Here is a 20,767-nt window from a genome sequence, read left to right as displayed (position 1 = left end):
CCATGTCACTGATTGTCTCGATTCGGTTCGCTGAAATTGACCCTTAAACTATAATGTTCTGTGAAATCAAACATCTACATTAGCGGTCCCCCGACACACCTTGACAACAATTATGGACTAAAATATCACTTTACACTTAGGAATTATTTAAACTTAAAGTCAGTAAAATAATATTATATTTCATTACTTTTTAAAGTTGTTTGGCGGGGGTTTTTTTAAATTTCTTAATTTAATTTAATTTTATGCTTTTTAAACTTGTGTTGGTTATAGTGCAGAATAATTCCTGTCCACAGCATCATAATATAATATCCGAATGAATACCATCTAGGAATGCCCTTTTGGATGAGACCATCAATATAAGTCCAAACATGAAACCTCCTCTTTGGGTTCATATGGAGCTCGACTCCTATAGAATCCAGGTGATGCTGCAGCAGCAGCATGCAAAAATTTATTGGTTATCTATGTCTTACTAGTTGTGGCAATTAAAATGAGCCCAAACACGAAACCATTGCTCTAAGTTGGTGAGGAGTTGGGTATCCTATAATTGATTACCAGGTGATGCTGCAGCACCAGGTCAACTTTCCATTAACGTGTAAATATTCATAAATGTCACGAACTAGAATGCAATAAAGCCCACCAAACGACTGCAAGTTGCTAATCGGCCCTTCACGAACCAGATGAACCGCGATTTTTCAGCACGGAGCAGGCTGATGATGATGAACTATAGCTAAGAATACTCTCAATTAAGTCAGCTTTCAAACAAAAAAAAAAACTAAATCAAAATCGGTCCACCCGTTTGGATGCTATGATGCCACAGACAGACAGACAGACAGACAGACACGTCAAACTTATAACACCCCTCTTTTTTGTCGGGGGTTAAAAATAAAAATAATCCATCTCAATTCTAATTCTTTATATCATCAAACATAACATCAAATACTGTAACAATTACAACTAAAGTCTAAACTACTTACATCAGGGTACCGCGAGAAGCAGGCCCTCCCCTTACCCCTGCAGGGCGGCGGCAGCGCGCGCCCCACGCGGTCGCGGTCAGCAGGGTCGAACATGTACAGCCCTGAAATCAGGGCCGGATTTAAACAAATTTTTATGAGCATAGGTCACTTTAATTTTGCCGCCCCTATGTACTAACTCTGCTGCCATGCTAGGATGCTACCGCCCCCCCCCCCCCTCCCTAGGACGCCATAGGACGCTGCATGCCTATACATAAATCCACTACACGATCAGCAAAATAAAATCTTTTGATTAGTACCTAATCTGAAATTGCTGGTAGGTAAATGTATACATTTTAGAAATAAAAAACCATCTGCTCAAGTTGGGTTGAGTTTTCGTTATTATCAAGCGTATCTTGTCCTAGCCATAATTATGATTCTTTTGACACCTCATTCATTAAAATAAAATTATTGGTTTACGGTGGCACAGACATACAAAAATACATATTACTGTAGAGCACAACTTAACGACGGAACAAAACATATAACACTACTATATGTAAACAGACAATACAATAACAATTGACGTCCAAACTCTGACCTCTGGGTGTTCTGAACAAGGCGACGGCGAATGTCCCGTCACCGGCCACCAGCACCCCCGCCCGCTCCTCGCGGAAAAACTGCGACAGCTGGAACACCAGGATTATGAGATACTCTATCAAATAATAGTCACGAAAATCTTAAAAATAAGTAATTCACAGTTCTGTAAACCACAAAGTCTGTAAATCTTTTTCTTAATCCTATTTTTACTACTTTTTTTTTCTAGGTGAGACAAAGAAAAGGTTTTTCCAACTGACCTGTTCTAGTAAGTTTTCGTGGACGTTTCCATACTGCCTCGGCTTGTAGACCACCACCCGGCACACGCAGTTGCCCGGCACGTAGAACTTGCGGAGCACCTACACGAAATTAAATCATTTAAGTATTCACTTGAAATTGTATTTTTCAATTCAAGGGGAAAATTAAACCACTCAGTTAAATAAAAAATATTTAAAATAGATGGAACGATGGGCAGTAATTTTCGAAAGGACTAGAGAAAATCGTTGTTTCAATAGATATAAAAATAAGTATGTACTAATATTATAAAGTCGAAATTGCAAAGAGGAAGCCCCGAGGAAGGACACAGGCGATTTCACTACGGTACGCGGTTTCTGTAAATTTTCTATGCGCCGCCTACTAAATTCTAGATCTGACATACACCTACTTGATCGACAGCGAGTATCCTGGTGGCGGGTCGGTAGTGCAGGTAGCTGTCCTGGTACAGCTGGTCGCCGCTGTCGAGGATGCGGTCGAGGGTGGACTCGCACCACCGACACACCTCCTCCACGCGCGACATCGCCACCCCCATTATGGCGCAACAGAGAGCCTGGTGGTAATGTTAGTTTTAGTTTCTACAACTTCTTATGATATTGCTTTACCTATAACACTCAGTAAAATAGAAGGCGAAGAAAGAAAAAAAACTAATTTTTTGGAACGCGTTGCGGCTTGCGGGGGTAGACTGAAAAAGTTATAACGACATTTTTATTAGTACCTGCATGGTAAGGGCAGAGGGCGTTGATAGTTTAGTTTTTTTTTTATATTGAATCTTAAATACTGTTAGACAAATAATATACGGCCATCGCTTACTTGTTTTCCACGAGAAGCGTGAGGAAATTTTTTGCAGCAGATCGAGTGGTGAGCAGACATGAACTGTGTGCCATCACGAAGCACTAACCATCCGCTAGTGTTGCGTTCACCTAAACAAATATTCAATACAAATAATTTAAAGAATTCACTCATTCGGAAAACAGGACCAGAGTGTTGAAGACAAAATAAAGGTTTTTTTTTTTTTATATCAGTTAAACCCTACACTTTAAAAGTGATTTGTCTTGATATATGTAAATATTTTAAAACTGATGTTATTAGTATACCTTCAACAGCGGGATCATCATCGTTTTCCTTCATCACACGTTCAGTGTCAGCACAAGACTCCTCTCCGGGGGGATGTTTACGATCACGCTCTGATGCTCGACGCTTACTGCCATCCACGTAAACCTGAATTTGCATTTTATAGCCGTTTTTGTGTGTATGTTCTTGGTAAAATGGAATGTACCACCTGGAGAGCTTTTCTAAGATAGTGTGTTAGATTTCCTGCTTCATTTAGGATTTTAGGCTGATGTGACTGTCGCCCCGACCACTAGCTGGTATTCGGCGACAACGAAACGTGTGAAATATCAGCGCATACTGACATATCGGTATGCGCTGATATTTCATACATACGCGTTTTTCAATAACACTTGATGAATCATACACTGGGATTTCATACATCTCAGTCCATCAGCACTTACGCTGCGCGTAAAATCAGCCTTATGCTAAGTACTCACATACGGTTTTGCTCGATAGTTTTACTCGAAATCGAGCAAAAACCACCGTGTGGACCGCAAGACTCACAGCTCGAAGGTTCGCATCGAGCCAGTTTGAAGCCTCGAATCGAGCCGGCTTGACAATGTTTTTGACACTAGTTTTTATTATTCGTAGCTAATTTCCTTCGAACTGGAGTAAAACTATCGAGCAATGCTGAATGTGTGGACCACGGAGCTCATACTTAGCTCTGTGGTGTGGACGAAAGCCCGAGCCGTGGTTTTTACTCTACGTGATTGCTCGATCGAGCAAAACCGTATGTGAGTACTTACACTTAGAGTATTGGACCATTCAGTTCAGTTGGAGACTCTTTTAACCATATTTTTATTTCATTTGTATTATAAATTGTAAAATTATCAGTTTCAGACATACCTTACTCGTAGCCGGAACCAACGTAACTCCTGTAGGTGACTTGACGAGCGGCGGTTCAGGATCCAGTTTTTGTATCAGATGGACCTTCACCGATATCTTGTACAGTTGAAAATGATGTTTGGTTCGCTTCTCCACTGGTATGTTTTGGAGGTAGCTGCAGAATTAATGTTATCGTAATTATATAAATAAAATAGTGCTCTCTCAAAAATAGTACATTGGTTTAACGTTAATAAGTTACTTCTAAATTCTAAGAAAACTAAATGTTTAAAATTTACTTTGCCCAACGTTAGGCAAGTTAAAACCAATTTACTATTAAATGATGAGAAGATGAATTTGGTGGACACCACTGTATTCTTAGGCATTACACTAGACAGTAAATTACAGCGGGGTCCTCATATTGCTAATCTTGCAGATAGGCTCAGTTCTGCAGCATACGCAGTCAGAAAAATACGGGAAATTTCTGACGAAGACACAGCAAGACTAGTTTATTTCAGTTATTTTCATAGTAGAATGTCGTATGGCATCCTCTTATGGGGAAACGCTGCCGACATTAATACAATTTTTGTGCTGCAGAAGCGAGCGAAACGTTCAATTTATAAAATGTCAGCTTTTGAATCTCTGAGAGAAAAGTTTAAAGAAATTGGTATTCTAACTGTTGCTTCTCAATACATCTTGGATAATGTATTATATGTTAGAAAGAATCTTAGTAAATTTACAACCAAAAGTGAGAGTCACGGAAGAAACACTAGAAATAAGTACAAACTAGAAATACCGGTGATCAGACTTAGTAAAGTTAGTAAATCTTTTAAAGGTCAATGTATACGCCTTTACAATAAAATCCCAGAAAACGTTCAAAATCTTTCCATTAATAAATTTAAAAAAAGTAGTCAAAGAGCGTTTGTGTGCCAAAGCCTATTAAGGTCAATAATTTCATAAACGATGGTACATCTTGGGAGTAGGATGGCTGCTTGCAAGGTTATTTCTACATTATTTTATGACTTACAATTATGTATGTATATTGATATTGTATAATTTTAAGTTACAACATTGTAAACCTTATTTTAAAAGATTAATTTTTTTCTCACTTTTTTTGGTAAAAAAGTGGGCCCCGTGCGAGTTTCTTACGCCGGTTCTTCTCGCCGGGTTAGTTCCCGAACCGGTGGTAGGCCTCATGTAGACTTTCAAAGAACATTTGCAAAAATTTATTCTGAATAAAAAATTTTGAGTTTGAGTTTATTCTATAGCTTGCTTGTGTGTACTTAAAGTCTTGCAGTTTAAAATATTGTCTTGATTAATTATACTCACGCCAATGCCATCTGTTTTGCAGACGAAAATGATAATACACAGGCTGCGCCATCGTCCTAGAAAAGAGATGATATTATTTAAAGGTCTAAGCGAAACAGCTTTAAGAAAGATATACTCTGGGCGTTGCTTCGAGTACCGTCTCCCTTTAACAATATTATTTATGATACCTCAAAGTCAAGTTAGCTAAAATGTTAAGTTTGCAGAGCTCACGCAAGGTTTATACTTTGATAATATTATTTCTTCTATACCTCAGCATCAGTCCTGAGTCCCGATGGTCCACAAGCATGAGGCTCCATCATGTAGTGTGCGGGACATGCGTCTACCCGCCATACAGCCACCGCGTGAGGCGCACAGAACAGAATGCCGTGAGTGTGGAACTTGAAGAACTGTTCCAACGCATAGCTGGAAATGTGGAAGTGTATTTGTTATGTGATAATACCGAAAATGACAACAGTTTTGTACTCACATGTTTTAATACAGAAAAGAATAACAGACAATCAATCAAGTTACAATTCGCAATTTGTCTAACCTGAGGTTCACTTCAGACGGATTTTTCTGCTCCAACCTCCCTGAGAAGACATGCTGAAGGTCGTATCTGATATAGTTTACTCCCAAAACAAACCTCTTCAATACCTGATCAAGAATTATCTTTTTAGATTAATAAATATTAGGAAAAACGGAAGTAAATAGATAGTAATTTTATTTGACTAAAAGCATTCGAATTTGAAATCAAATTTTAGATAACAATCAACAGCATAGTCACCTGCAGGGGTACCAAGATATCATCACCGGGTCTGAACTCATAACCTAGTGAATCAATGGAAGAGACGAAGAGGTTACAAGCCACAGACATGATTTCGTCGACCGTGTGCCGTGTCCAAAGGTGCGGCTTCCTCACGTGAGCCATACACGCGGCTACTATGGCACCGCAAGAGGATTGCATACATGCTTCCCGGGTGAATCTAAACGGTAGATTCTTGGTTAGGGCAAACGGAGGATATGGAATACTCAAAATTAACGTTTTCTATAAGAAGACACTATAAGCAATTTAATAAAATCATTTTAAAGACACCAATAATAGGTATGACTTACTTGGGAAGATCTAATGGTCTTGTGCCTCGTAAGATAGTTCTTCCTTTCGCAATTTCTACAAACGCGGTAAGAACCTAGACGGACAAGACAAGACAAAAACGTTAAGTTTTCAGATTATTTCTCCTGATAGCCAACAAACTAGATACTAAAAGGAGTATTTAGAGCATAAAAGATTCTACTTACTATTACTAAGTTAGAACTCTAACTAGTAAAAGAAAATTTTGACTTTTAACAGACAAAAAGAAACATTATACCTTTAACTCATAGCCTTCGTCAGGGACCGCAGCCGGCTTCTCTGCCTCACAAAGTTTCGACAGTTCCCATGACACTTTAATCCCCGATATGGTAAATCTACAAATATTTAACTTTTACACTATTTGTGGTAAAATTGTATTCATAAAGGATCTTATTAGTATACTAAACTAAATTAGTATACTACAGTATACTGTATTTATCTACATTCATGTCTTACTTATTAGGTCCAGTTCTCTCCAATCTGTCCAGGGACTTCTTTAGTGTTTCGGCAATCTGTTTGACGGAGGACATAAGGACCAGTGTCGCGGCACCTCCGGGTGTCCAAACACCGGTGGGACAGACGCTGTGAGGCTCCCACAAGCAGAAGTGCTCGTTGCTCTTCCAAATACCAACACAGTAATCCTTCGCGCATACTATACCGTGGGTGTTCTGTAAGAAAAAGAATAACGTACCCCGGTTCACACGTTCCAATAAAATTGTGTACAATTGTTCACCATAGATGGAGCTCATATATTTTCAAAATATTTGCGTGTGTGTACAGTTTTCAGCAGGCGGCCTATTATGAAGATGTTAACTCTAATGTCTACTATAACCAATTTGTAGATCATAGAAAGAAAATATTGCATAAAAAAAAAAAAGTTACCGTTTCAAAGAACTTAGCTATTCCTCTGGCTAAATCAAGTACAGTGCCACGTTCGCCGGCGGTGATGTCTCCTGTCACCACATCACTCTCTACCTCCAAGTTCACCTGCAGGACAAAAAAATTGTGCTAATTTGTTGGTAAGTATGACGTATCATGTGTATGTGCTAAAACGACGTAACTGCACCGATGTTATTATAAATCAAATTATTTCTTCAAATTTTAGGGTATCCCACACATAGCTGCGAATCCACATCGCATCGCAAATATCTGCGACAAACTTATAATTATATAATAATTAGCAGTTTTGTGTAGGAGCCCTTACTGCAGTTGATTGTATCTTTCTAAGGGGGGTATTACATTATCACTTATAATACCACAAGAGCTTCAAAATTATCGGGTATTTCTCGATAGGTTCGTTGCAAACAAATGAAGGAGTCAAGTTTTTCAGGTTAAAAAATCACGAGCGCGAAGCGCGAGTGATTATTATTATTATTATTATTATTATCAGCCTACAGTGTCCCACTGCTGGGCAAAGGCAGCAACAACTTCACAGGATCGTGAACTTTGGAAAGAGAGAGGGGAAGCGCGAGTGATATTTCCTGAAAAACTTGACGACTTTATTTCTTTGCAGGGAACCTTGAGGGAAATGCCAGATAATTTTGAAGCTCGTGTGGTATTCGGGGGATTATTTTTCCGTCCCAAATGTCGGCCAATAGAATTAGAATTTGTTTTTTATATATAGCAACTACCAGAGAAAATTTTCAAAAAATTATCAGTATAATACCATGTAGGTTGTACCACGTGACGTCGAATGGTGCAATTCTATTGGTCGATATTTGGGTCGGAAAAATAATCATTTATATTGAATCATTTCTATGATCATAATATATAGGATCCAATATAAATGTTAATATTTCATTGATCCTATTTTACGTCATATGTGGTTTCAATCGCCAATGGAGAGCGCTAACGCTGACAGGTATTGACGTCAGGGTTACTAGATCTCAGAGAATTCGATTTGTCAAAAGACATCGTCATTTTTAATATGGCTTGTTTTTTGTTATTTCAGCAAGATTATCCAAGTATATAATTAGAAAAATAATTACATTACATTATTTGAAACATATTAACGAACAAGAAATTAAAAACTCTTTTTTATATTAAATAACTGGCAACACCTATTTCTATGACCGTATTGGATCCAATCTCTCAGCAAATGTCAAAAATCTATGATCAAGGAAGAAATGAATCATATGTCTATACTAAATTATCCAATATCATTGACTCAATGATCTCGGATCCAATATATATGATAATCTAATATCCCCCTAAACGACTCTTTACTTGACTTGACGACCTCTGTGGCTCAGTGGTGAGCGCGTTGGTAGCTCAAGCCAGGGGTCGCGGGTTCGAATCCCGCCGACGGAACAAAAAGTTTTCAATGTTCCCGGGTCTGAATGTGTATTAAATATGTGTATGATATAATAAAAATCTTAAATATATGTATAGTATAAAAGTATTAAATATATTATTTCCGTTGTCTGGTACCCGTAACACAAGTCCTTCAGGTACTTAGCACGGGGCCAGACTGACGTGGTGTGAAGCGTCCATAGATATTATTATTATTATTATTAAAGACATCAAAATCTCATACTTTGTTTCTACATAAAGCATCTCCTATTTGCATTTGCACCAATTTATTTCTTGTACTAATTTAGTTAACAAGACATTGTTTTTACTTACGTCGAAATTGGTGAGATGGAACTCATGGGGCAGCTCAGATGCTCGCAGCCTTGGGGGATAAGAGGCGTAAGGCAGGGTACGCGTGTACAGACGGTCACCAAACTGCAGAACCGCGTCTATGAGCGGTCCCTTCCAGTGTACGTGGGGCTCAATGTGATCTACCACTATTCCCAGTACTGCGTTCGCCACGTCCTGAGGAAAAACGGTCATGTTATGACGGTGGAAATAATTATAAAGAGTAATTTTATCTAGCCGTTTCTGTTTTCCTTAACAAAGTAAAAGAAAGCACATCCTATGTCCTTAGCATAAGGACATAGGTCAGAAGTAAAATAATGTAATGTAAATAAATAAAGTAAAATAAATTGTCCTTGGAAAATGTGCTATAAAGCTGGGGCAGAGCATTAAAAATATATTTCTTATAATATCCAATTAGAGAGCTTTAAACTGCCATGTGTTAATTGATTTATAACTAAATTATGTCAACGTGATGCTGCTGTATTGTGTTATTTATCACCTGATGATCTCTATTTGGTGTCTGCAGATAGCAGTTTTCGTTCTGCGCCACTCGTCCCCTGACCGATGCGGTATATTGGTCGATCCTGGTGAAGTGTTTGCCAACAGCGTCTTCACTGAGAGCTTCGGCTGATACTTCGGCTTTCTCTTCTATTCAAATATTACAAAATAGGTTACTTTAAAAGACTAGCTTTGAAATGTAACTGTAACTAATTTTTGAAAAGGATATCTAACATTAATGAAACATTATCTTCTTGCATTATTTCCACTAATCAATAACCTTTTAACAAATTACACAAACGGTTTACAATTATATTACCGGTTTCGTATAGAATATCATTTTATGCTATGAGAAATGACAACACTATTGAATCATCACTATTGTTAATTTATACCTTCTTCACCAAAGTCTTCATCAGCATCTCCAGCTCCCTTCTTGTCTTTTACCGTAGTTGTAAGTTCGTTGGTGATTTTTACTGGGTATAGCTTGTAGGGTGCTAAACATTGTTTTCTATCAAGGTGTCCTTGAGCCACTGTTGTAAGTAAGTAAACAATTATTTTATTAATGTTATTAAGATTGGCAAACAATAAACTAAGCACATAGAGCCCACCAGATAAATATACAATGATAATAGTGAAGTATAAATGTTTTAGAGGAATTGACAATGAATCCTTACCAAGCTTGTCAATGAATTCACCGGGACTGGCACACACCATCAGCGCTGGACAGGACTCGGGTGGACAAAAATCTGGCACTTCCTCTTTTTCCTCTCCCTCTGATAAAGCAGACATAATTTTATTATAACCATTTTGCTATATTATGTTTTAAGTGGCTGTTTCGGATATATTATCCACAACTTATCTGACAGATACTGCATACTCTATCTGTCGTTGTGGTGTATAAGTTGTGGTTAGCCTATCCGGGACTTATCAGGAAGTGGTGAAACAAACTCATAACGTTTTTTTTACTTTACCTCCCATAGCTTCCTCTTCTTCCTCTTCCTCTTCGTCGGCGTTATCGTCTCCCTCACCGCCCATCTCATCTTTTATTCGCTGGAGACGCAATTCATCGCCTGAGAAAGCAACGATGCAACAGTTAAATAATCATATTGGTGAAAATGTATTCATATCGAATAATATATTATAAAGTGTAATTACTAATTACCTTTACGTATTCTTTGAGGTGTAAGCAATCCTTTTTCCAAGGTTGGTGCAGGATCGAAAGCTACCACTTTTCCTCCCGCAGACATCCACACGCCCATCTGATGGTAGTCGCCGAGCAGCAAAAACGCAGACGTTCGTTTCGTTGGATCGTTCCATGTTCTGAGCAATGCGTCTTTTATTTCTGGAATAAAATACTATTTACTTAAAAATACCTCATACCTAATATTTTTTTGTTGATTCGAATTTGATACTTTTTTACAATAAGTTTATATAAGCTACTTCTACTTACGCTTCATTGGCTTTTCCGTTTGTTCTTCTTCCTCCGCTTCACCTAATTCTTTCTCATTTTCTTCTTCTTCTTGACCCTCCTAATATAAAAGACAGATACCTGTTACATTATGTTCTCTAAATTTTAACATAATAATTATAATATCTGAAATCTGATGATATTTGTGTTTACCCCTTTGGGTTCATCGGGCAATCGAAGTGATAATTTTATCGGATCTTCTAGCTCTATGGAGAACGTATTTACACCCATTTCAAACTTCTCACTCAAATCTTGTGGACCAAGTTCCTTATTTCCAGTTTCTTTTACATGATTCAGATAATATTCCGTGCCAGTATCTAAAATTGAATAAATAATAATTGACATAAAATCAATTAATGCTACATGTCGATATTTATTTGTTATGTAAGTCAATTACTCTAGTGTGAGATAGTAACTGTAGCAGACAAAACTCCTCTTAGAACTTCCTATGACAAAAATCTGATGGCTCAGGGATGATTTTGTTATTTTGTTCTATGACTTCTTCAAACAACGAATTACAACATACCAATAAAGTTAAACATGTGGTCTTGATGCATGTGTGGTGGAGGTACCGCGGCGGAGGCTGCGACGAATGCCGCAGCTGCTGGTAGAGCAAGTGTGCGACCAGCCTTATCTTCAGCCTATTTGAATATTACAATTTTTTTCTATGTATGGTTTGCTATTTGATTGAATCTCGAAAAGTTTTAAGGTTATCTATGAATTTGAATCACAGTGGAAGTGTACCTCAACGCCAGCTTTCTTAGCCGCTTTACCGATTGCAGTGTTTTCACCTCTAGGTCCCATAAGTATTGCCGCTGTCCCTTTAGATATCCACTGGAATGCTTTACTCTAAAACACCAAATTAAAGTTATTAACTTACGACTTTAAAGAATTATATATCGATTGTATGATCCTTTATTTTACCTCTAACTTAGTTTCTGGGGCCCCGATAGCTGGAATCATTTTACTGACGGAAACCATGACAGGATTAACTGAGAAACCATCATCGATACCAGGTGGCAGGTTTCCCATCACCAAATTGGCTAGTTCTTGCACATTGCCGTTTACGCGAACCAAACAACTAGATGCCCATGGCTCGTCTGAGGAATAACCTACGGAAACGGATAGTACATATATTATAAGACATATTTTATATTCAGGCTCTTGAGTCTTGACACACTAACGATGCAAGCCCCAAAAATGCAGCTAATGTATTGTCTGACAAGTCAATAGCTGGTAATTTAATAAGTTACATCATGGTCTAAGGTTTATTCACGGCTAATACTATTGTTGTTCAAATAGCTTTAAGAAAGTGAAATGATCATTAACCTTTATCGTCACATCCCGCTGGATCAAAGTAGTAATAGCTATCTCCCTGTTTCCACACCGCGACAGAACAACCTCTGGCACTCACTACTCCATGGGTGTGTTCTTTGAACATCTTGCGAAGGGAATCCTTCAGGGATAGAACTCCACTACCGGGTGTGGGGGTGAGTTGTCCTAAAATTAGTACATTTCCGTATATTTATTACAATGGTAAAATTAAGAATATTTTATTCTTCATTGATAGTATATTTGGTAAGACAAGAAATAAGGTACTCCTAGTATTTTGATCCTCTTTTTTGCCTGGTTCTTAGGTCTGCTACTTACATCAAGTAACGCAAAACATAATATTGTGCCACCTAATTACATTCCTTTGCATACCGCTATATCCATTATCCACCACTTCTGTCTCAATGAAATCGTTTTCGGTCACTTTAAATCTATCAACGACTTGGGTGGGTGAGAGGATTCCCGTTGGAACTATTTGCTCCTCCTCTTCACCTTCTGTTTCAACTTTGGGTACATTCAAATCTATTCCCATCTTGTCCATTAGATCTAAAGTGCTTGCATATAAACTATCGCCAACGACGAGGGTCTAAAAAGAATATAAATATTTTAATTCAATACAATATTCATTTGAAGTTATGAAATAACTACTATAGTTATTGTCTGCACGTTACTACGCAGCCGGCTAATCACTTGCACTAGTCAGTCGCTGTCCACACTTACTTTCTCCTAATAACTAATTACCTGTCCTAATCACTTGCACTTACTACTAATGAAAGTGAATACTTTATAGAGAAACATAATATTATGCTTAGTTTATTTAAGTTTAATTATAACTCGTCATCGTCAATTTTATTAATATTATTAATCAACTTATTCAGAACATGTCAAACGCTAAGTGTTGGTGCAAGCAAATTTTCTATTTCTAATTTACCTCATCGATGTTATCAGACTTCCACTCAGAAGGATCTAGAACGTGAGCCATGGCTATAGCTGCTATGGACATGGGTGCCGCTTGCTTGCCGCGATTCTCTTCAGGGAATCTCTCGTCCTCATTGTGAAAACGACCTCTAACTATCCAACGATTGGCTGCAATTGCTAAAATGAAATTTTCAACTTATCAGGGGAAAGGACCCTATGTCTATCCGTCACTTTGTCTATTCTTCCGTAGAAAGAAACCGTTTCTATGGTGACTATGCTAAGCCTGCTGATAAAGCTAATATTGCTATTAATTATGTATTCATACATAATTAGAAACACACGCAAAATTGTTACGAGTATTTTCCGCTTGGCTAATTTCTCCTTTGAAAACAATATCATAGGTATGTGACAACATGTATCTTTTTTGGTTTGCTACTATAGAATAATTTATTATGTACTCATCAGTATCAGAGAAACTGATTCAAACTTCAAAGGCAGACGGCGCATCTTAGTCATTTTGTCAGGCCAGCCTGTCGACCAATTCACTACCAAAGGTATAACATAACCGAACCAAATTACGTAGGTCTGACATCTACCTATGAGTCAATCATCTGTAAATATACTAACGTTTTAAATCATTGACAGGATCTGGTAGCTCATCAGTTTCTGTGACCACTATTCGCGTTATGCTGAACGGTTTACGTTTCAAGTCTTTGACGCTGTCCAGGAAGTGCTTACAGAGCTCAGACACATCCTCAAAATACATAAGACATGCTTTACCACCACTCTGCAGGCCAACCTATAAAAAGTCAACTTATACAATTTTCTTAATAAAAAACTCATCTGATCCTATGAATAGAGTTTAGTCGTTAATGCAAGAAAAGAGTTCTGAATATAAGAACAAAACATTATTATTATTAGGTATTAAATTACCCTGTATCCATGTTTATCAGCAGGCCACGGATGGTAAATGTAGTATCGTCCGGCCTCATTGAATATTGCCACTTCCAGCTCGCCAGGTATCTGAAATCATTCACATTTTAAGTTACATCAAAGGAGTGCTGCAGGGAACAATACTTTTTAAGTGTTTTATATAATAGTCGAATATAGGACGAGATACGAAACTTTATAGAGATGTAGTGTGTCTACCTATGTGTGAGTTTTGTGTCTCGTCTTATAATTTGGCAACAGTTTACAGTATCAAAAAGTTTTATTGTAGCCGCACAATAAACATCAAACTTGTTAAAATAATAAGAACAGACAATATTTACCTGCAGTATTCCATAGTCTCTTTCTTTGAAGAATGTTTCCAGTCCCCGACAAACGTCCAACACTTTTGGGTCAGTTGATAGCAGTTTGCCCCAAACAGCAATACCGATTTCCTGAAGCCAAATATCATTAATAATTTTAGTAGTAGCACTTTTGTGTTATATCTATCTAGTAGCTGTAACGTTACATAAAACACGTCACCTTATATGTGTATTCCTTATCACGAATCTTAAAATTATCCTTCAGTTCACCTAAAACAATTCTTCGTATCGGTCCACCCCTTTCAGCAAGTGACTCCTGAATAGAGAATAGTAATAACATCAATAATTAATAATCAAAGAAAAATGTGTAAGTAACTTCTTAATTTTGCTTGATAATAATCTGCATTTTTTTAAATTTGCACATGAGCTCTGAAATGCAACATTTATTATAGCCCTGTAAAACAGGCCAATTTGGACTCGCACCCAAACAGTATAAAACGGCTACAAAATCACATTAACTTCACTCTTCAGAAATAGTAAGGGAATGAGAAAAGGAATCGCACTTTTCCCGTCAGGAACCCTATAAAGTGTACCTAAGAACCCCCGCAGATTAAATAACAAAAACTTTTGGTCGGCCGCTAGTTTGATCGAAAGCTTAAGCAATACGAAGATGTATGAAGGTGCGCACACTAAACGGCTATTTGTATCGGCCGATAATAACGTACTGAAACCCTAATTTGGTCAAACTATCGGCCGACTAAAAGTCTGTAGTCTGCGCGGGGGCTCTTATACTGGCAAAATCGCACCAACCCTATAAAAATTGTATCCTAGGTCGAGCGTCTCGTCGACGATGTCCTCGTTCCAGGCGCGCGCGCGCAGCCGCAGCAGCGTTATCAGCGCCGACACGCAGCACGACACGCCCGTGTACGTCTTGAACGTTTGGTACCTAGGACATTCCATTAACAGTGGTATTTATTCGTTTGTTGGAACAAAGTTCCTTATCGCGCGTTCCGAAAGCGAGCGAAACGGAAAAATTAAGACCAAAAGTTGTAGCGACACTTTTTGCTATAGTTGTAAGCCGTGCGGCGTGCGCGTGTTTCTCTGTCTGCCTCTCTCTCTCATTGAAAGCTAGCCAGTTATTGTACCTTGACACCTTTCAAGTTTTTATTTCTCTATTTCGCCCGTAGTCCAGTCGTTTCCAAATTTGGTTAGGACAATGCAGGCTGATCAGCATGGGCGTACCCAGGTAGGGGCGGGGGGGGGGGGGGGGGCTGGCTCATGGCAAGTGGGAATTAAAAACGTGTTACCTACTCTGTGCAAAATGAAGTGTTGGAAACAAAATATATTTTCAGTCACATTAATAAGGCAATACGCCCATGCTGATCAGTGATCACCTAGAATTGTCTGACAAGTAAGATGATCCATGCGTTGGATGGGCATGTAAAAAGTCGGTCCTGCGCCTGATCTCTCGCCAGTCGTGTCGGTCTTCCGTCCCACTGGGTTATGGAGTAAAGGAATAGAGAGTGCTCTTGTGTACTGCGTACGCACTTACTCTTTTTTTTACTTATTTACTCTTTTTATTACTCCTGCGTAACTTGTCTGGTTTCAATGAAACCGGCCACCGACCACCGTCACCGATACCGACGTGTGGTAGTTATTATTTCTCTATTTATAAGCTCCCGATCCCGACAATGTTTACTCTACCACGAGACACGACGTATCATACTGATATTACAAAGTATATTCGTGTGCGTGGTTTATTTTGTGCCCAAATTAGTACGAAGAAAATAAGAACACGCTCTCAAGTCTCGGCTCTCCTACTTCATCTAAACTCTAATGGAAAGGAATAAACCAAAGCAACGGATGAAAGATTACCTCTAGACTATCATTTTACATGCTCGTCCAACGTGTTAACCACCTTGTATTCTTAATAATTTAGAAGGAAGTAAAAACACGATAGTCCACAATTTGATTTAAACCTTTCAATACGTGTAATTCAATCATGTAGGTAAGTACTTACCTCCTAAGCCTACCAAACTCTATGACGTAGGTGTGCTACGTATGTATAAGATATGAATTAACCTATGACTAGCCATGTGCCGGGTGCCCCTCAAAATCCACTTGCTTTTGTCCACCTTGTGGTATTGAGACTTGTAGGTCTTATCGGCAATATCCACAGGACTGTACAGCACCGTCTCCGACTTCGATAGTGGTGCTAAATCATCTCTGTAAAAAAACTAGTCCTTGAGAAACACGTTTTAAATAGTTTCGGAGAGCCAATTTGATGGAAATAAAGGAACACCTTATAAATAGGGGCTTGTTGATCTCAGCTTAAACCAGCCGCCGAAAATTCCAAAAAAGGACAAGAGCATAATATTTTTTATAGTACCTGCCAAAATAGTGACTATCAGGTCTCGGTGCGTAAAGGAAGAAGTCTTCTCCGCGCATTTGCATTATCTCCTCCGGAGTCAGAGCTGGGGGTTTCTCTGGAGGCACGGGTAGTTTCGGTGCTTGCTGTATAAAAAAGTATTGACACTTGTGGAAGGAAAGAGGGGAGGCCTTACCCAGTAACGGACATTCGTAATGAATAATGATAGATCATAGGGATCGCCACATAGAATGTCAAAGAAAACCATCAATGTATCAAGTTCCTATACCACCTAGGTATATCAATGATAACAAGAATTTCATACATCAATCAAATCAATGGAAGAGAAGAATAATTTTTACGACCAAATATCATAACTTGCCTCTCTTTTTGTCTTGTTGTAGAAATCTAAAACTTTTCTCCTTGAAAGAGCTTTAGAGGACGCCAAACTCATTGCACTTAATGAAATAAGTGCGGGCCTTTCCTGTTATAAATTGAAATTGTCAGTAGGTAACAAATAATAAAGAAGGTATAATTTTTTTTATTTTATTTCTATCTACTTTTTATTTTATTTCTATTTATGTTTGTTTGAACGCGCTAATCTCAGGAACTACTTGTCCTGAGATTAGCGCGTTCAAACAAACAAACTATACTGACGCGGACGAAGTCGCGGGCAACAGCTAGTATTTAAGATTTTTATTATATCATACACATCCATGACCCAGGAACATTGAAGAACTTTTTGTTCCGTCGGCGGGATTCGAACCCGCGACCCCCGGCTTGAGTTGCCACACACTCTAACCATTGAGCCACGGAGGTCGTCTAGACTATCATTATTATGTAAGTTATTACCTACCGTACTCTACAAACGTTATGTGACTATTTTTCACTTACTTTTTTGTCCGCATGTGCGGCTCTGAAGATGCTGTCATATTCGCTCTGACAGTGGATTTTGGCCACTTTCAGATTCAGATCGTGGTCGGGTTCTCGCAGCAATGGTTCTTTTTGGAGCACCTTCCAAATAAAGAACAATCACAGATTCATGTGTTTGCATACGACTTTTGGTAGAGCATAATATTCAAAGCAACCCAATAACAAAGTTATCAGGAAAGCTTGTTCCATGTTAGTGACGAATATACTCGTAGGTATATGGGCGTATCCAGGTAGGGGGCCCGGCCCCCTAGAAGATGAAATAGGTAAACGTCAATTTTCCTGGCAAGTGGGAATTAAAAACGTGTTACCTACTTTGCGCAAAATGAAGTGTTGGAAACAAAATAACTTTTCAGTCAGATTAACAAAAGTCAATTTTCATGACTTTTTGTTTCAATATCGGACCATCTTCTCGAAACAAGTGTGTTGCCCCTCCCTAGCTAAAATCCTGTGTACGCCCATGCGCAGGTAAACATAGTAGGAAAAGTATTTTTCTACATACTGATAGATCATCAAAACGGGATCCCATAACAGTACCGCGTTGCATTCTAGCCCTATTCCTGCATTTTTCGCATCACAAAGTACAATTATTTTAATTGTGCATACCTCGACACTAGTTAAGGTAATCGGTGTAAGGTGTCCCCTGGCGGCGGCGTCCAGTTCGCCGTAGCTCGCGAGGAAGTCGGTGACGAACGATGACACGCCCGCGTACCGGAGGAATGCGCCCGCGCCGTATCTGGCACAGCATCCATCATCATCATTGAAGTACTAATAGCCAGATGACTATTAATGTCGGGTCGTATTATTAGATTTTTTATACAGGGTGTAACAAAACAAAGTAATTTCAGAGTGAACTCTATTACAATATGTATTGTGTCCCATGTATACATGAGACGTTGTAGAGATTAGAGGCTAGAGTATTTAAGACATTCTGTTGTTTTGTATTGAAATTTTTGTCTATCAGACTGACTGACAGTTCAGACTGTTCAGAGTTCAGACTGTCGTGTCCAGTCGTGTCCCACGTGAGCGTGCCCTCTAAAACTACTTTTTCTTGATATTTCTAATACTAAGCCATCATAATATTGGGACACGCGTAGCTCATTTAAGTTCCCTAACTTGTTATTTAGACTTGAGGCTTGTTATGATTAACAAATATCTACCATCCATAATATAGGTAAGTTCAAAGGTTTCTTGATTCTCTTCCTGTGGCAATTCCACATAATATTGTGACTTTAAACAGGTGATAAGACGTTGCTGGTCGCTATAAAATAATTGTGCAATTTTAAAAATAGTTGCGTTATTGTGGCCACGTTGCGACTTGCAACTCATCCTTGAAAATTGTAAATGACGTGGCGCTCCTAACGTGTCAGTTTCACATAATTTACAATACAATTGACAATATTATGTAAAACTGTAAAAATATTATGCAATAGCGTTAAATGAAATTATTTGCCAATGAACATATCATGGCAAAATCAGAAAAAACTTTTAACATTTATAGGTGTCGACATTATGATATTAGGTAGATACCTAAGGCATAAAATTGAGATCCTCCGTAAGTAGGTAGGTATACCCATTTACAAGGACAAAAGTGAGTGACAGCTAATCAACTAACACTTTATTCGGAGTTCCACTTTCATCCAGCATGTGAGGGTCGAAGATGTAGCAGACCGTCTTGACTTGGCTCCCACTGTCGGGCGCGGGCGGATGGCCCCACAGTAGAAAGTGCTTGTCCTTCATACTCAGTATCACCATGTAGGTTTTGCCTATGCGCTTCTCCATTAATCTAAACAGACGAATGGACAAGTGAATGAAAATAGAGATAGGATGCATTCTATGTTCGATGAGAGGAACACTGCATTGCAGTGGATTATGCAACGAAAATTTGAATTTGGTAGATTTGCTATTTGTAAATTCAAGGCGCAAGAATTGTTTCAACGCCTACTTATAATTATTGCCCAATGCCCGGGCCGCACCTGCGTTATTATAGTGCTTCGTGCTTGAGACGATATCATTGGACGATCTGCGTGTACCGTCCAATGGTATCGTCTCATAGCACGAAGCTTCGTACGATAGACGCATGTGCGGCCGCGCCATAAGAGTATGAGTATCTACCTATGACGACCTCTGTGGCTCAGTTGGTGGGCTATTGGTAGCTCAAGCCGAGGGTCGAAGGTTCGAATCCTGCCGACTGAACAAAGTTTTCAAAGTTCCTGGGTCATGGATGTGTAAGTATTAAATATGTGTATCATATAATAAAAATCTTAAATATATGTACTTATAGTATAAAAGTATTAAATATATTTCCGTTATCTGGTACCTGTAGCACAAGTCCTTCAGGAACTTAGCACGGGGCCAGACTGACGTGGTGTAAAGCGTCCATAGATATTATTGTCTACGCGTCGTAAGAAATATATCTACATTAATATTAAAAAATACTGCATTATTTCTACTAACGACATCAAGTCCGGATCGGATCGTTTGTCGTCCGGATGTTTGGCCAGCACACCCTTGTCTTGTACCTCCATCTTGATGGTAAACCTCATGTCGTGCAAGAAGAACGTGGGCAGCAGTTGGCTCAGCTGGATTTGAGGTTTGCCTAAGGATTTTAGAATTACTTTAGATAAGTACTTACTTTTACGAATAGATATTCTATCCCGGGCACAGTATCTCGTATTATTTATGCTGGCAGATGCTGCAGTCAGACTTATTGTTTATAGAGTAAAAGATAATGTAGTTTATGTCAAAATCTACATTTTATATCAATGTGAGAGCGGCCGTAAAGAAGGTAAGTAGGTAGGTATATTGCTTAATGCTTTTATAGCATAAGGCATACCTACGCTTCTGTGATGACTACCTATAATATTTTCTCAGTATTCAGTTACTCAAGATTTAGCTACAAAGTTTCTGCATTGCAATGAATATGTTGGGTTTCGGTTAATAACCATAGGCAGTGACAGGGGCAAATTAAAAACAAATTGACATTCGATCGTGAACGCGTTTGGTTGTCGATTTATGACGATTACCCCATAGACGACGCGCACCTGGCCGCAACGCGACCAGCGGCCACGACATACTTTCGATGGCCGCCGCGACCTGGCCGCTATGGTGCGCGCCCGGGATAAAGACTCAGGAGTCAGGTAGTTTCAAAAGTTTTAAACTGCATCG

At 38.7% G+C, this 20,767-nt stretch overlaps 1 protein-coding gene across 1 annotated transcript in view; it reads right to left on the bottom strand.

Annotated features, from left to right (window-relative positions):
* The window catches only part of LOC121726907, a 33,891-nt gene that overhangs the window by 1,825 nt on the left and 11,299 nt on the right, over positions 1-20,767 (bottom strand). Inside the window, exons 8-48 of the mRNA XM_042114550.1 lie at positions 20,057-20,198; positions 19,215-19,385; positions 18,206-18,335; positions 17,564-17,683; positions 17,052-17,153; positions 16,691-16,815; positions 16,384-16,527; positions 15,112-15,247; positions 14,522-14,617; positions 14,323-14,433; positions 13,985-14,074; positions 13,679-13,850; positions 13,065-13,228; positions 12,506-12,719; positions 12,131-12,301; positions 11,726-11,913; positions 11,546-11,650; positions 11,328-11,442; positions 10,955-11,118; positions 10,784-10,862; positions 10,496-10,675; positions 10,305-10,403; positions 10,008-10,106; positions 9,726-9,863; positions 9,332-9,480; positions 8,818-9,009; positions 7,075-7,179; positions 6,649-6,860; positions 6,431-6,527; positions 6,177-6,250; positions 5,848-6,046; positions 5,614-5,717; positions 5,333-5,486; positions 5,085-5,140; positions 3,780-3,933; positions 2,918-3,041; positions 2,634-2,743; positions 2,212-2,373; positions 1,808-1,906; positions 1,552-1,639; positions 975-1,075 (exon numbers count right to left, since the gene is read on the bottom strand). Of these exons, the coding sequence (XP_041970484.1) occupies positions 975-1,075; positions 1,552-1,639; positions 1,808-1,906; positions 2,212-2,373; positions 2,634-2,743; positions 2,918-3,041; positions 3,780-3,933; positions 5,085-5,140; positions 5,333-5,486; positions 5,614-5,717; positions 5,848-6,046; positions 6,177-6,250; positions 6,431-6,527; positions 6,649-6,860; positions 7,075-7,179; positions 8,818-9,009; positions 9,332-9,480; positions 9,726-9,863; positions 10,008-10,106; positions 10,305-10,403; positions 10,496-10,675; positions 10,784-10,862; positions 10,955-11,118; positions 11,328-11,442; positions 11,546-11,650; positions 11,726-11,913; positions 12,131-12,301; positions 12,506-12,719; positions 13,065-13,228; positions 13,679-13,850; positions 13,985-14,074; positions 14,323-14,433; positions 14,522-14,617; positions 15,112-15,247; positions 16,384-16,527; positions 16,691-16,815; positions 17,052-17,153; positions 17,564-17,683; positions 18,206-18,335; positions 19,215-19,385; positions 20,057-20,198 (5,435 nt within the window). The remainder of the gene's footprint in view (positions 1-974; positions 1,076-1,551; positions 1,640-1,807; positions 1,907-2,211; positions 2,374-2,633; positions 2,744-2,917; positions 3,042-3,779; positions 3,934-5,084; positions 5,141-5,332; positions 5,487-5,613; positions 5,718-5,847; positions 6,047-6,176; positions 6,251-6,430; positions 6,528-6,648; positions 6,861-7,074; positions 7,180-8,817; positions 9,010-9,331; positions 9,481-9,725; positions 9,864-10,007; positions 10,107-10,304; positions 10,404-10,495; positions 10,676-10,783; positions 10,863-10,954; positions 11,119-11,327; positions 11,443-11,545; positions 11,651-11,725; positions 11,914-12,130; positions 12,302-12,505; positions 12,720-13,064; positions 13,229-13,678; positions 13,851-13,984; positions 14,075-14,322; positions 14,434-14,521; positions 14,618-15,111; positions 15,248-16,383; positions 16,528-16,690; positions 16,816-17,051; positions 17,154-17,563; positions 17,684-18,205; positions 18,336-19,214; positions 19,386-20,056; positions 20,199-20,767) is intronic.

This window comes from Aricia agestis, chromosome 5, assembly GCF_905147365.1.
Source record: "Aricia agestis chromosome 5, ilAriAges1.1, whole genome shotgun sequence".
In the NCBI taxonomy this organism is placed as follows: domain Eukaryota; kingdom Metazoa; phylum Arthropoda; class Insecta; order Lepidoptera; family Lycaenidae; genus Aricia; species Aricia agestis.
The sequence above is the reverse complement of the archived record's forward strand: the minus strand, read 5'-3'. Positions and strand labels throughout refer to the sequence as shown.